The sequence below is a fragment of the Mesoplodon densirostris genome, chromosome 5, assembly GCF_025265405.1.
Source record: "Mesoplodon densirostris isolate mMesDen1 chromosome 5, mMesDen1 primary haplotype, whole genome shotgun sequence".
In the NCBI taxonomy this organism is placed as follows: Eukaryota; Metazoa; Chordata; class Mammalia; order Artiodactyla; family Ziphiidae; genus Mesoplodon; species Mesoplodon densirostris.
Genome location: NC_082665.1, coordinates 78,540,986 through 78,556,458, shown reverse-complemented (window position 1 = coordinate 78,556,458; position 15,473 = coordinate 78,540,986). Strand labels below are relative to the sequence as shown.

General features: G+C 37.8%; 1 protein-coding gene across 1 annotated transcript in view; it reads left to right on the top strand.

Moving 5' to 3' along the window:
* Window positions 1–15,473, top strand: part of COL6A6 (collagen type VI alpha 6 chain) — a 107,394-nt gene that overhangs the window by 31,862 nt on the left and 60,059 nt on the right. The window contains 8 exon segments of the mRNA XM_060098820.1: window positions 1,559–1,630; window positions 1,717–1,743; window positions 2,075–2,119; window positions 2,210–2,263; window positions 3,341–3,403; window positions 4,498–4,563; window positions 6,126–6,179; window positions 14,030–14,065. Coding sequence (XP_059954803.1) covers window positions 1,559–1,630; window positions 1,717–1,743; window positions 2,075–2,119; window positions 2,210–2,263; window positions 3,341–3,403; window positions 4,498–4,563; window positions 6,126–6,179; window positions 14,030–14,065 — 417 coding nt within the window.

The following is a 15,473-nucleotide window of genomic DNA, read 5'->3' as shown; positions in this document are numbered from 1 at the left end:
TCCACCAACATTGTATAATAAACTCAATGCAAAAGTTATCTTTTTCACTGAGGGAGTCAAATCACTGCCATTTCCCCCTTTCTGATCCATTTTGCATGAGTAAACCAACTCACCACACTGCTTATCAAAGCCTTCGCCCTTTCTTGCATCTGTTCATCCATCTATCTTTCCTTCCTTCCTTCCTTCCTTCCTTCCTTCCTTCCTTCCATCCATCCATTTGACAAGTGTATATTAAGCATCTTACAATTTACCATATTATTTATCAAACACCTCACTCATAAATGCACTCATCATTCATTTAACAAATATATATTAAGGTGCCTTACCATGTGCCAGGCACAGTGCCAGGCCCTAGAAATAAAAATAAAGAAAGAGAAGAAAAACGATGGCTCCTATCTCAGGTAATTTCCAGACTAGTGGAAAGGCATATGAGACAACAGTAGTTCCAGTTGTTATACACAAGGACCCTACTAGAGGTATAATGTGGTGCAATGTGATAGAGTGTGGCCGTGCAAATACCTAACAGCATCAGGTAACAGCCCTGGTGACAGTTAGGGCTTGGGAGAGGAAGACTGTAGACAAGGGCTGATGGTTGGGCAGGCATCTGAAGGACAGATAGAACTTTCTCCAGGCAAAGTTTGTGGGAAGAACATTCTATTACAGGGAGAACAGTGTGATCAAGGGTGTGTAACTGAGAACTGTGTACTTGCAGAATAACATATGGTCAACATGGCCAGAACCCAGCACCATGAGAGGAGGTTGTATGGCAAGCAAGACCCAGAGTACTGCGTGTCTTGAATACCCTGTGGAAGACTTAGAAGGTGTTTTCCAATTGATGGGCATCATTCAATGATGTTAAGCACAGGACTGAAAATGGTTAGGGTATGGGTTTAGAAAGCATGATCAGGCAACTTCACGGAGGATGATAAGGTAAGGATTACAGGTAGAAGTCTTGCAGTAGTAGGTGCAAGACAAAGAGGTCCCAATCTTAGTTTAGGGCAGTATGAATAGATATGTTAAGGAGGTTGAATGGATGTAACTTGGTGACGACTTGGAGAGCGAGATGCTGAGGATGACATCTTTGTTTCCAGCTCACAAGACTGCACAGGCTGGTGGGGTTACCAAGACAAGGATTGCAGGAGCAGTTCTTGGTTTAAGAGAAAAAGAGAGAAGGGAGATGGAATTTGGTCTAGAAATCTGCCTCTTGCTTAGACCATACCTAGAGCATCCTGCTCTGATGTCTCACCAATTATTCATTATCTGTTCCTGGAATATCTCCTGAAATCTTGAGAATGCATTTTAGCAGCCAGTTGTTTGCATGTCTGTTTTATTTAGATACTACCCCACCCTGGGAAGTATCCAGGTGGGATTCAACACAAACAGCTCTCATCAGAGTGGCTCTGATTCACTTGCATTCTCAGTTTTTATAAGCATGAATTCTGGGTTGTAAACCATGAGTAGTTGCAATTTTTTTTTCCAACACAAAAGTTGTCAAATTTCCAAGACAGATTCCAGATGACAATAGAAAAAGCTTACCTGAATATGTGCTCTTTCTCAGGGGGAAAGAGGAGCCACCGGACCAATGGGAGAGCAAGGTACTAAAGGATGCTATGGTGCCAAAGGTCCTAAGGTAAGGGTCACATAAGACACTGTGAAGTCTTCCCAACATTAATTCCTTCTTCCTACGTTAACCCCTACTGTCCTTTCTATTTTCAGGGAAACAGGGGACTAAATGGACAGGAGGTATGGTACCAAACATCCTTTATCTGCCCATCTGTTATCTAGAAATGTTTTTATTTTTGAGATGATTGACCAGTAGATTGCACAATTGAAGTTTCTGTTGACCTTCCTTTTTTATTGCTAACCATTTCATTTTGTTTACTCTTGCCTTTTATTGCAGGCAATGTATATTATTTGTTGACAGTTTCTGTGACTCAGTAATCTTTGATAGAACCCAGGGCCAGCCTAGCAAAGAGCCTGTATATGGAACACAAAATTAGACTTTTTGTTTGGTGTCTGGCTTCTTTCCACATAAATGCAATGCACTCTATTCTGATCACATCTGTCTTTTCAGGGAGAAGTTGGGGAAAGTGGAATTGATGGGTTAAATGGAGAACAGGTAGAGCCTTCTCTTTGTACCATGAAGACCCTTCTGAGCTATTTCTCACTAAGAAAATGGGAATTTGAGTTTATTCTTCTCTGTTTTTAGGGTTACAATGGTCTTCCAGGAGCAAAAGGAGAAAAAGGAGATGTAGGAGCCCAGGTTGGTATTCAATAAAGGGACAACATGAAAACTGTGCTGGGAATTAAAGGTGTGATTAACAGTAAAACAGCTACCCCAGGTATATCAGTCAGCTAGGCCACAAAATTGCTTTGTGATGATCACAAGACCTCAGTCACATGCAACAATAAACATTTATTTCTTTTGTGTCTGAGAAGTTCAGCTGATTAAGGCTGAGCATGGCTGACCTTCGCTCATGTGTCTCTAGGTTGGCTGGGGGCTTTGTATCACTTGTCTCTTATCCTCCTTCTGGGACTGGAGAGCTGCCTGGCTATGTTGACCATGACCTTTTCATGGCTGTGGCAGAAGAACAAGGGAGCAAGTAGAAACACACAAGCTCTCTCAAGGCTTCTTGGGGCCGAGGCTTGGAGCTCTCATGGCGACATGTGCATCTCTCTCTGTTGGTCAGATCAAGTCACAGCCAAACTCAGGGGTAGGGAATCTTGCCCCACCACAGTTGGAAGGCACTGTAGAGTTTCACAGCAAAGGGAATAGATACAGAGAAAAGTGAAGAACTGGGGGTAATCTTGAAAAGCAGCTACCATGCTAAGAACAGTCACAGGGTGTTGGTGAGAGCCTTGGGGTCGGCAGCACTCTGAAGGTGTCTGTCACCCCTTTCCATCTGGAACAAATCCCAGCAGCAGCCATACTTCCACCTTCCACTTTATCTGTCTTGAGAGTGTGAACAGCTGAGTCAAGAACCCACTTTCTAGCTGATGCAACCACTTTGGGGAAAATGGATAATCTCTCTGAATCTCAGCTGCCTCAACAAAAGAAAGATAAAAAACAATACCTGCCACATAAAGTAGTTGTAAAAACTGAACAAGACAACAAGTGTGTCTGGAACACAGCATTCACCACTGTGGCAAAGACTTGACGTCACTTTTAAATTATTTGTACGATGCCTGAAACTATCAGTTGTTCCTCTTTCTAGTTTCAAAGTAACTTTAGCAGGAAAATATTTAATAATTCAAATCAAGGAGAAGATAAGCTCTTCGTTTTTATTAATGTTATTTAAAATTCTTATCTTGTCCTTCTTCTGATTTGTGTTAACTTTAGGGAATCCCAGGAGAAAGAGGGATTCCTGGTGACCATGGAGCAAAGGGCCTGTGCGGAGACCCTGTAAGTGCTGGGACTGAGGGGCTGCAAACTAACATCGCGTCAGGGCTTGTTTCCCATCAGCACTTCTGATAGGGAAAGAGAGCCCACTTGAAGGTACTACAATAGCAGTCCTGAAGTGAAATCATCATGGGCACAACTGTTTAGAATTTTAAAAGTAGGTCTCTTGTGCCTGATCCTATTTATATACAGTATGAGTATGGATAGTGAGAAGACCTTGCACATTGTTTGCACATGTATTTTTTGAGCGTGCATATTCAGAACTGTCCTTGTGCTTCAGAGCTATGAAGGAATTCTCCATTCCATTATCTTCCTCTGGGTATCTCGAAATATGGACAGAATGAAAGAAACAAAGCCATCTCTTTTTTCTATTCCCCAAGAGTCTTTCTCAATTAAAAATATTAGCTTCATTTCCTTGAGTCCAAGCCAGCTAAAAGTACATTAAGCAAAACTTATGACCCAGAAACACCTACTGTCATGGGGATGCAACCCAGTTGAGTAGGCACGACCTGCACCAAAAGAAGCAGGACCCACGCCAACCTAGGGGATATGCCGAGTCCAATTAGACCTCAGTACTACAGGACTTTGATCACCATGCCCAAACATCAGTCTCCAAAACCTTAAACTAACACACCATTGTAAATCAACTACACTTCAATAAAAACAAACAAAACAAAAAAATCTTTGCCTTCTCCCAAGGGCTGTGGAGAGTAAAATCTACCAACCCTCGAGTACAAACTTGCCGAGGCCTCAAGAAAGAAGACCAGAAGTTAAGAGAAAGATGGTAGTAGCAAGAAGGAAATACCTAAACACAAGTCATGTCACCCTTGCTTCCCTGGGCTCTGCCTTCCATCATGAGCTCTCACTTCAACCCCACACACTCATCTTAGGTCTTCTCTCTCCTCTGATAATGCAAAGCATGGGAGGAAAAGAAAACATTTGTAAACCATTTATAATTTAACCTATTTCTGCTTTCAAATGGGTTGAACTTCTCATCACCTTTTTGGGAGGTGACCAGGTGTATTACACACAAATTACATTTTTAAGGAAAAAAGTTCAAAGCCTATCAATTTTGCTCTTTATTTTCTATTTTTTAGGGAGTTCCTGGATTTGACAATAGCATAGAAGGACCCAAGGGCTTGAAAGGGGAACACGGAAGACAGGTAACTGTGTGGGCTTTTGGAAGTAAACATGTAATGATGTGACAACTGTGGGGCTCAGAGTTTTAGTGGTAGAATACGAAAAGCATATAAAGAATTTGGAATCAGAGTGAATATACTTGATACAGAAAAACTATTTTTAGGAGCAGAATGATCTTTTCTTCTTCCTTATCTACTACCCTGGGATTTAAGACACATTCTCTTCTTCTGAATTTGGGGTGACTTTCTTCACCAAGCCATACCCCTGAGGTCTCAATTTATGAATGCAAACATCTAAACCCTAACTTAAACTGTAAGGTAGCTGATAGAAAGCACTAGCAAAAAAGTTGTTGGCCTTCCCAGGATCCAGAGGACACATAGCCTAAAAAGATGTCATGTTATACATAGTACATGATTAAAAAAGAACAAGATTAGGACTTCCCTGGTGGCACAGTGGATAAGATCCCCAGCCTGGGAAGATCCCACATGCCGTGAAGCAACCAAGCCTGTGCGCCACAACTACTGAGCCTGCACTCTAGACCCCGCGAGCCACAAGTACTGAAGTCTGAAAGCCACAAGTACTGAAGCCCATGTGCCTAGAGCCCATGCTCCGCAACAAGAGAAGCCCCCACAAGGAGAAGCCTGTGCACCACAACGAAGAGTAGCCCCCCTCGCCACAACTAGAGAAAGCACACACGCAGCAACAAAGAACCAACACAGCCAAAAATAAATAAAATTAAATCTTTTTTAAAAAAAGAACAAGAACAAGGTCTGGTAGATCTATTAATCCCATGAAATATGAGATTTTTCAGAATTTTGAAAAACAATTATCTAGAAAATGTGTGTCTCTGGATCTTCTTGGTAAGGAAGTTCTTTAATGACTCCACCTGTGGGAGAGGTCTGATATGGTAGAAAGATCTTTGCTTTGGGAAAAGGCCTAGGCCATATTTCATGCTCTGTTCCTTACCAGCTCTGTGACCTCAAGGTACTCTCTGTAAACCTCAATTTTCTTATCTTCAAAATAGGACAAATAGCCTACTTTTGAAGGGGATGGTGGGAATTCGATGACAGACCCTGCCACATCATAAACCTTCAGTAAAAGTTACCTGCCATTTTTATTAAGTGATAAATGTAAGTCTTGTTATAGACTCATAGTCATTCCCCCCTTTTCTACCTTGGGAAGACTTGTGTGTATTGTGAGATTTTACTCACGTTAGGGTGTTAATCTACACAGGTTAGCCAGACAGAGCAAGGAGTCCAAAGGTAGAAATCCAAATGAGTTGTAGCCGTCCCTGACACACGGATGCTTCAATTTTCCACTCTGTGGCAACACAGTGGAGACAGTTTGATTTGAATACTCTAACTTATAGCCCAAACACAAGTTAGACAGTGGTGATGAACAGATGAAGTCATACCCACAGAGAGATATGATTTGTGACCAGTGGATTAAGGCCACATCCCATAGGGAGGATAACTCTAATTGGTGTGTCCCCATCCACCCTCCCAGGAGCACAACAAGCCAACGTTGGAGTGCACATGTCAATGTTGTGTCATTATTGTCATACATCTGTCTGTTCCTTTGACAGGGAAGAAGAGGCTGGCCAGGCCCCCCTGGAACCCCAGGCTCCAGAAGAAAGACAGTAAGAACCCCCATAGACAAGTCAGCCCACTGCAGAGGAGCCTGTATTAGGATGAAATGGCTGATGGTGGGAGTGGGCAGGGTGGTTCCACTGGGACTCACTACCTTAGGGAAACTGACTTGGGACAGAGCTGGCAAAGGACTCCAGAAGGGCCCTGAAGCTGAGGCAGGAAGGTGCTGGCTGCAGGAGAAGTTACCAATCAGAAGAAAGAGCTGGGCAAAGAGAACACAAGAGCAGCCAACTAGGGGAAGAGCGGTCAAAATTTGGCCTATTCACTAGGCCAGCTGAGGCTTAAAGTCCAAGACTCCATTCCTCTGCCCAGTTTTATGACTGCTTAGAACAGTCAGTCCTGGTGTGAGTCCTCTGTTCTTACTTCCATTTTTTCTGACTCGCAAAGAAGAGTGTGTTCCAAGATATAAAAATAGTTTCTTGGGTGGACTACAATATATGGTTCTGTGAGCTCCTGCTCAGAAAACAGAATGCATAATAAATGCAATATATTAAACTGGTTTCTATTTGTGCTAAATTTTAAAATATATATATTTTACTGAGATATAATTGATAGATAATATTGTATTAGTTTCAGAGGTACAACATAATGATTCCATATATGTATATATTAAAGATGACCACCATTCAGCTAGTAAGTCTAGTTAACGTCCATCACCACACGTAGTTATGAATTATTTTTCTTGTGATGAAAACCTTTTAAGATCTACTCTCTTAGCAACTTTTAAATATATAATATAGTATTTTTAACTATAGTTGCCATGCTGTATATTCCATCCCATGACATTTATTTTATAACTGGAAGTTTATACCTTTTGACCCCCTCCACCCATTTCACCCCCTCCCCCATCCCTCACCTCTGACAACCACTAATCTCATCTCTGTATCTATGAGTTTGGTTTTTTGGGTTTTTTAAGATTCCACATATAAGTGAGCTCATAGGGTATTTGTCTTTCTCTGACTTATTTCACTTAGCATAATGCCTTCAAGGTCCATCTATGTTGTCACAAATGGTAAGATTTCCATCTTTTTAATGGCTGAATAATATTCCATTGTGTGTGTGTGTGTGTGTGTGTGTGTGTGTGTGTGTATCAAGTTTTCTTTATTCATTCATACATTAGTGGAGACCTAGGTTGCTTCCATGTCTTGTCTATTATAAATAATGCTGCAATGAACATAGGGGTATATCTTTTTGAGTTAGTGTTTTTGTTTCTTTGGATAAATACCCAGAAATGGAATTTCTGGATGATAGGGTAGTTCTCTGTTTAAATTTTTTGAGGAACCTCCATGCTGCTAAAAAGATTATAGGTAATGTATGCCTATAAAAATATATCTGAGAGAAAAATTAAGTCACTTGCTTATGAAACCTTTTGGGGTCTTTTTCATTTGTTGTTATTTTTTTTCACTAAGTACTTTTTAAAAAAGATTCTGTGCTTGACTTCTTGGAAAAGTACTGACATTATAAAACAAAATCTTTATCCATTAAGAGGAGATAACTAATAAAATACACTTAAATGCCTGCATTGGGTTCTAAATTAGACCTGTCTCTTCTCATTGTGCAACATTTTCTTTCCATTCTTTATTTAGTTATCCAGCCTTTTCCAATGTCCTCCACCCCTCCCAATATATATATATATTATATATATATATATATAATATATATATATATATATAATGTTTTAAAATTGAACACAGAGTAGTTTAATACATTTCATTTATTATGCATTGTATTTTCAAAGCAGAAGTTCATAGAACCAGCTATTATACTCCATCGGGAAAATATTTTTATGTCTTGGAACACACTCTTCTTTGCAAGGCAGAGAAAATGGAAATAAGAACAGGGATTATGTTTAAAACATGTAGAATTTAATTGTTGGGAAAGCCCTTTTTAATGCATCTAAAGATTTAAAAAATACATTTGATATTTATTTTACTTTCTGAAAGGGTGTAGCCAGCTTACATACCCCAGGAAAATATTTTGAACTTAAAGAATATCATCCAAAAAATCCTGGCATGGGAGATGTACTTTTCTTGTTTCATAGAGGCTATAATCTCTCTACAGGCTAAGGCAGTATCACCACGTATTATTTAAATCACACAACTCCTGAAAAATATGGCCCCTTCTTGGGTTATAGATTCAGCAGTGTCATTGAGTAAAAGTAGAATTCCAGCTAAAGATGGCACAGTCAAGGGTTTTTAAAATACTACTCCCCTTGTGTGCAACTCACCAAAAACAACAAAAGAAATTTAAAATAAATTAACAAAGAATGACCACAGCTTCAAGCCACACATGGTGACGGTATTGGCCAACTATTTTATTTTATTTTATTTTTTAGAGGTTTTATTTTACTTTATTTTATTGAAATATAGTTGACTTACAATGTTGTGTTAATTTCTGCTGTACAGCAAAGTGATTCAGTTATACATATATGCACATTCTATTTCGTATTCTTTTCCATTATGGTTTATTACAGGATATTGAATATAGTCCCCTGTGCTATACATTAGCACCTTGTTGTTTACTCATTCTATATATAATAGTTTGCAACCCCAAACTCCCAATCCATTCCTTCCCCACCCACCCTCCCACTTAGCAATCACAAGTCTATTCTCTATTTCTGAGTCTGTTTCTGTTTCATAGATAAGTCCATTTATGTCCTATTTTAGATTCCACATATAAGTAATACCCTATGGTATTTTTTCTCTTTCTGATTTACTTCACTTAGTATGATAATCTCTAGGTCCATCCATGTAGCTGCAAATGGCATTACTTCATTCTTTTTTATGGCTGAGTAATATTCCATTGTACATATATACCACATCTTCTTTATCCATTCATCTGTCAATGGATGTTTAAGTTGCTTCCATGTCTTGGCTATTATGAATGGTGCTGCTATGAACATAGAGGTACATGTGTCTTTTCTTTTGTCTGGATATATACCCAGGAGTGGGATTGCTGGATCATATATGGCAACTCTATTTGTAATTTTCTGAGGAATCTCTATACTGTTCTCCATAGTGGCTGCACCAACTTACATTCCCACCAACAGTGTAGGAGGGTTCCCTTTTCTCCACACCCTCTCCAGCATTTGTTATTTGTAGACTTTTTAATGATGGCCATTCTGACCTGTGTGAGGTGATACATCATTGTAGTTTTGATTTGACTTTCTCTAATGATTAGTGTTGTGGAGCATCTTTTCATGTTTGGCCAACTTTTAAAATCTGTATCCTAATAAGGTAGGCTTTGGAAGCTGATGCATACCAACTCAAACCTGAATCAGGGATCAGATGTATCTAAAAGTAGCTGCTCTAGTCCTGAAAAAGCTGATGAACAAAATCCAGGGGTACTGTAGATTTTGAGACAATATAGGAATATACTGATACAAATAGAGTTTAGCAGAGGAGGCAGAAATAATGAGAAACTGAAGACTATTCCATTTTTAAAATTACAACTTAGCCTAGGCCAGGGAAGCTGCAAAAACAGAAGAAACAGTGATGGTTACAACTCAAAGAAACTATTACTTAAGGGGCTTTCTGTGAGTTCATGTCTCTTAAAGGCCAAAATTTGAAGGAAGAGGTAGCCATAAGTAAAAGAAATAATTCACAATGACAAAGTGTTTGAAACAACATATCTGTATCAAGTTTACTGTCACAAGTCCGGCTACAACCCATACAGTTATTCAGTAAATGGGTGGCCCTATTCAAAAGTGATTAATAATCAGAAATATTCATAGGCTTTATTATGAATTAATTGGATGATTATTAATCAGGACCTATGCATAGAAATTGCAAGAGAAGAGGAGGAAAACTACATGAGCAAAGGACAGATAAACCCTCATTAAAAGAGGAAGTATTCAAGGATAAAGAATAATAACTCTGGCAAATAGTTCTCCAAAAAAATTAAGACAAATGATTGCTCTAAGAGTCTAAAGATCTGACAAGACAATAGAAAGTGAAGAAAGCAAACTGGTAGTGCTTGGGGAGCAATGGAAAAGGAAATACATGTAGAACTATGATATATTAGAAGCAACAAAAAATTAGAACAAGGATGACTGAAAATATATCCAGGCATATGGCAATCAGGAAGCTACAAAAGCAGTGCTAGAGATGGAATATTGACAATGGACAGCCAATAAATGTACAATTTGTGTTACTAAATACACCAAATGTAATGTAAAACTTTTCAACAATGTAATAAAAGATAAATTCTTGAAACAAAGACTCAAATATGCAGAAAGAAAAGGCATACTCTGACTCAGAAAAAAACACTGATACAAAAATATCAACACTGAGCCACATTGCAGTAAAATTCTCAAACTTATTATGGAAAAGAAGAATCGAGAATTTCCAAGCAATAAAGATAGAAAACTCAGTCTGTCTTCAGCCTTCTTGACATTCAGGGCCAATAGGGAGCAGTACAATGGCTACAGAGTTCTGATGGAAATAAAGTGGTCCAAGATCTTTATACCTACCTAAGATGTCCTTTAAGCATATAAGTAATCAATATGATCAAGCCTTCAAAAACTCAAGCAATATAACCCCCATGATCCTTTGTGTAGAAATAAGACTAAACCATAGAAATAATGATTACAGGAAAAAATGTAAATGTTATACATTTGACCATCTGCAAATAGAAAAGTGGGAAAAGGTATGGGGAAAGTTCCAAAATACTACGTCCTCATCTTTCATTGCAGGGGGTCAATGTCTAAACATCATCATAAGCTAAAATATGTATCACAAACATATCCTAACCTCCTAGTTTTTACATTTTTTAAAAAATAATCATTCTTTCCTCTTTGAGAATTATATATCTCTTACTGTCAAGAAATATTACCACCTCGGGCTTCCCTGGTGGTGCAGTGGTTGAGAGTCCGCCTGCCAATGCAGGAGACACGGGTTCGTGCCCCAGTCTGGGAAGATCCCACATGCCATGGAGCAGCTGGGCCCGTGAGCCATGGCCGCTGAGCCTGTGCGTCCAGAGCCTGTGCTCCACAACGGGAGAGGCCACGACAGTGAGAGGCCCGCGTGCTGCAAAAAAAAAAAAAAAAGAAATATTACCACTTCACATTTCCAGTTCTTTGTTTTGTTTTTCCTTTTATTAAATACAAGTGAAAGACACTGAGAACAAACGTTTATTGATAGTGTTTCAAACACCATGACAGTGAACCAGAGAAAGATTTTGGATGTAAAAACAAGTTCCATATCCCTTACTTTGCCTGAATATAGGGTTGCATTCAGTTTCTCCTACCACAACCGGATGTATCCACCTAAAGCCCAAGTCTAAGCACATACACTTCCTGCTCCAAGAAACCCCGTGGTTTCTGTTAAATGGAGTATGAACCCTTCAGCCTACTATTTTCAGCCTAGTAACCCTATTACTCCCCTTTTCTCTCACCTTTGACCCAGACTATCAAATACTCTTCCTAGTTTCCAACCTCTACTTCATTACTTAGGCTGTAGTCTCTGTTAGAAAGACTTCTTTCATTCTCTACCTGTAAAACTCCTACACATCCTGTGAAACCCATCTCAAAAATCTCTTTCTCTAGGAAGATTTTCCTGATTTGACCAAGTGGATATGATTGCTTTTTTTGAAACCCATATTTCTTTGTTTTTTAATTTATTTTATTGAATTACAGTTGATTTACAATGTTGTGTTAATTTCTGCTGTGCAGAAAAGTGATTCAGATATATATGTGTGTGTGTGTGTGTGTGTGTGTGTACATACATATACATATATATATATGGTCTTTTTCCTTATGGTTTATAACAGGATATTGAATATAGTTCCCCATGATATACAGTAGGACCTTGTTGTCTATCAATTCGATATATAATAGTTTGCGTCTGCTAATCCCAAACTTCCAATCCATCCTTCCACCACCTGCCCTCCCTCTTGGCAACCACAAGTCTGTTCTCTATGTCTGTGAGTCTGCTTGTTTCATAGATATGTTCATTTGTCTCCAATTTTAGATTCCACATGTGATATCATATGGTATTTGTCTTTCTCTTTCTGATTTACTTTACTTAATATGATAATATCTAGGTCCATCCATGTTGCTGAAAATGGCATTATTTCATTCTTTTTTATGGCTGAGTAATATTCCATTGTATATATGTACCACAGGTTCTTTATCCATTCATCTGTTGATAGACATTTAGGTTGCTTCCATGTCTTGGCTATTATGGACAATACTGCTATGAACTTAGGGGTGCATGTATCTTTTTGAATTATAGTGTTGTCTGGATATATGCCCAGGAGTGTGATTGCTGGATCATATGACAACTCTATTTTTCGTTTTTTGAGAAACCTCTCCATAGTGGCTGCACCAATTTACATTCCCACCAACAGTGTAGGATGGTACCCTTTTCTCCACACCCTCTCCAGCATTTGTTATTTGTAGATTTTTTAATGATGGCCTTTCTGACCAGTGTTAGGTGGTACCTCATTGTAATTTTGATTTGCATTCTCTAATAATTAGCAATGCTGAGCATCTTTTCATGTGCCTGTTTGCCATCTGGATGTCTTCTTTGGAGAAATGTCTATTTCAATCTTCTGCCCATTTTTCGATTGGAAGAAACCCATAATTCTGTCTTCCCCTTTCTTATGCTGTTTGACATATTCTGCCTTGTAAATATTTGTAATATTTATCTCCTCCCCACTAACCCAGAGAGTGAGTTTCCTCTGAGGTCAAGAAATGTGTGTCATATTTATGCTCCTATGGTTCCCATCCTATATGCTTTGTGGATAGTAGATCTTAGATATATATATTTCTCTGAATGAAACTGCAGTGAATTGAACTAGCAAAGATAAACCCTTGTGTAAAAAGAGTAGAGAGAGCTGCTCTTCATCCCTCTGATAGGGAGGTTTACACTTTCATCTCAAGATAACTCTTCAGGTTTTAAAGAAATAGGCCTCCAACCATTTCCCCAGACACATAGTCTATTTCTGAAATAACAATAGATTTTGACTGAAATATGATTAGAAGAATTTAAAGTCCGCAATACTGACCTCACATAGAAATTTGACCTGAATGTCTCAAATTTCCATCAAGAAAATGTTGTCTGATATTTATTGAATTTTGTAAATCCTGGATGTTATAACTTTATTGAGAGATCCTAAGTTAGACAATAAAATACCTTTGTCTCTTGATTCCCAGATTTATGAAATATTGATCTAGAATATACTCAGACCTTAACCTTATATATGAGAGTAGTAGGAAAAATCCATTTTTTTGATTGAATATTTTATTAACCATTTTTTGATTGAATATTTTATTAACCTATTGAATTGATTAACTCTTGAATGCTTAAGATGATTCTTTCATTTTTGACAGGTAAGCATATTTGGCTTCTTGAAGGGGAGGGGGATAAAATTAGTTTGGCTATTGTTAGCTTCTGAAATTCATCTATAATAAAGTTCATAAAGTTAATTCTCTCAGTGTTTCCTCTGGCTTCCTGCCTTTTGGCCACTTCTACTCCTGATTTCTGACTTACTTGGTAGTACTTCGGAAAAATGAAAAGTACAATTCAAATCAGCCAATTTTGGTGCTTGTGACCAGTTCTAGTAGTAGTTTAGTGGAGGATAAATTATTGACCACAGTCTATTCTCACAAGTATTTATAGATTTACATTATCTATAGTTTTAATTACCTATTGCCCGAGGATAGAAATTCAGAGTTGGCAACATTTTGCTTTCATGATGAAGTGGATAATTTAAAGTAATATGTGGGAATTTTTCTTTTAATGTCAGTGCTTTAAGGTGTCCATTACCAATTTAAATTAAACATAAAAAAGCATTTTTTTCAAAGTTAAAGATATCTACCTTTTTTTTCCTATTGTAGGCAGTTCATGGCCAGAGGGGACATACAGGCCCACAGGTACAGTGATTTTTCTTTTTCTTAACTGCAAATGATAAATATTCTGTGTCTAGTCAAGGAGCTTGAATAAAGACTCTGGAAAGTCTCTTCCAAGCCTAAATTTCTTTCGCTTTTTGATAATAATGGTTGTGGAATCAAATTTTGGAAAACTTTTAGGCTACAATTTAAAGAATTCAAACCTTAAAAGAAAATTAAAATTTGAGCACTTTAATCAAAAACTCTAAAAATTAAAGTTAAGAGACATACTTGGCCCAATTATCATTAAATTTAACTTTGTCTGGATTTCAAGTATTCATACAAACACTAGTAATTCAGTGGGTGATCTTTCTTTTAGATTTTTGTTCAGCTAACTCTGAACCTTACTTATAATTTGCACAAACCCCTTTTTAACCAAGAGTACAATAAAACCTTAATACAAATTAGATAATCTGAATGTTTTGTTCAAAAGTTGACCATACCGACTGTCATATCATATCTCCTTTGTACATATTGGTGATAAATATATCATGAATAAATAAATAATAAATAAATACATGAAACTGTAATATTTTTGAAAGAGCAGTGGCTAAGAATTTTAAAAAATTGAGGAACCACACATCTTCAGGTTGAAAATACAATGAGGATAAATAACAAATCCACTCACAATCACATCATGGTAAAACTCCAGAATGTTAAGAAAACACTTTAAACACTACCAGAGAGAAAAAACACTTTTACCCATGAGAGGAATAACCAATTAGATGGCATCAGGCTTCTGTTCAACAATAAAACATGCCAAAAACAACAAAGTAATGTTTTGCAGGTGCAGAAGAAAAATAACTGTTAACCTAGAATTTTATACCTAGTTAAACTATGAATGAATGTAAAAGAGACATTTTCAAATAGACAAAGACTAAGAATTTACCATCCACAGATGTTACACACACACACACACACACACACACACACACTTTTTTCAAGGTTAGACTGCAACAAAATGGAGAGTGAATCCAGAAAAATGGCGTGAAATGAATGAAATGAGATTGGGAAGAGAAAGTGTTGAGAAATTTCCCCTTTATGATTTCTAGGAAAAGCATCAGTGAGGGACATTTAATCTCATCTAACTGTGTAAAAACTGAGATGTAATCTTAGGCTATCCAATAGTCTAAATTAAACTTTTTAATCTTATTTGGAATTCTTATCTGTGGCAGAGTTCAAGGGCAATATGACGGGAATGCTCAACTTTTGGTCCCTAGATATTCAATCTATTTGAATATAAATACAGTGGAAGATGCCTGGAGATTTTTTAAGAAAATGTGGAGTAAATTGTGAGTTTTTTCAGGCCAACACCCAAGTTTGATACAGTATATAACAAGTATTATAGGAAAAGAAGGGATGTGTGTGTGTGTGTGTGTGTGTGTGCATGCAC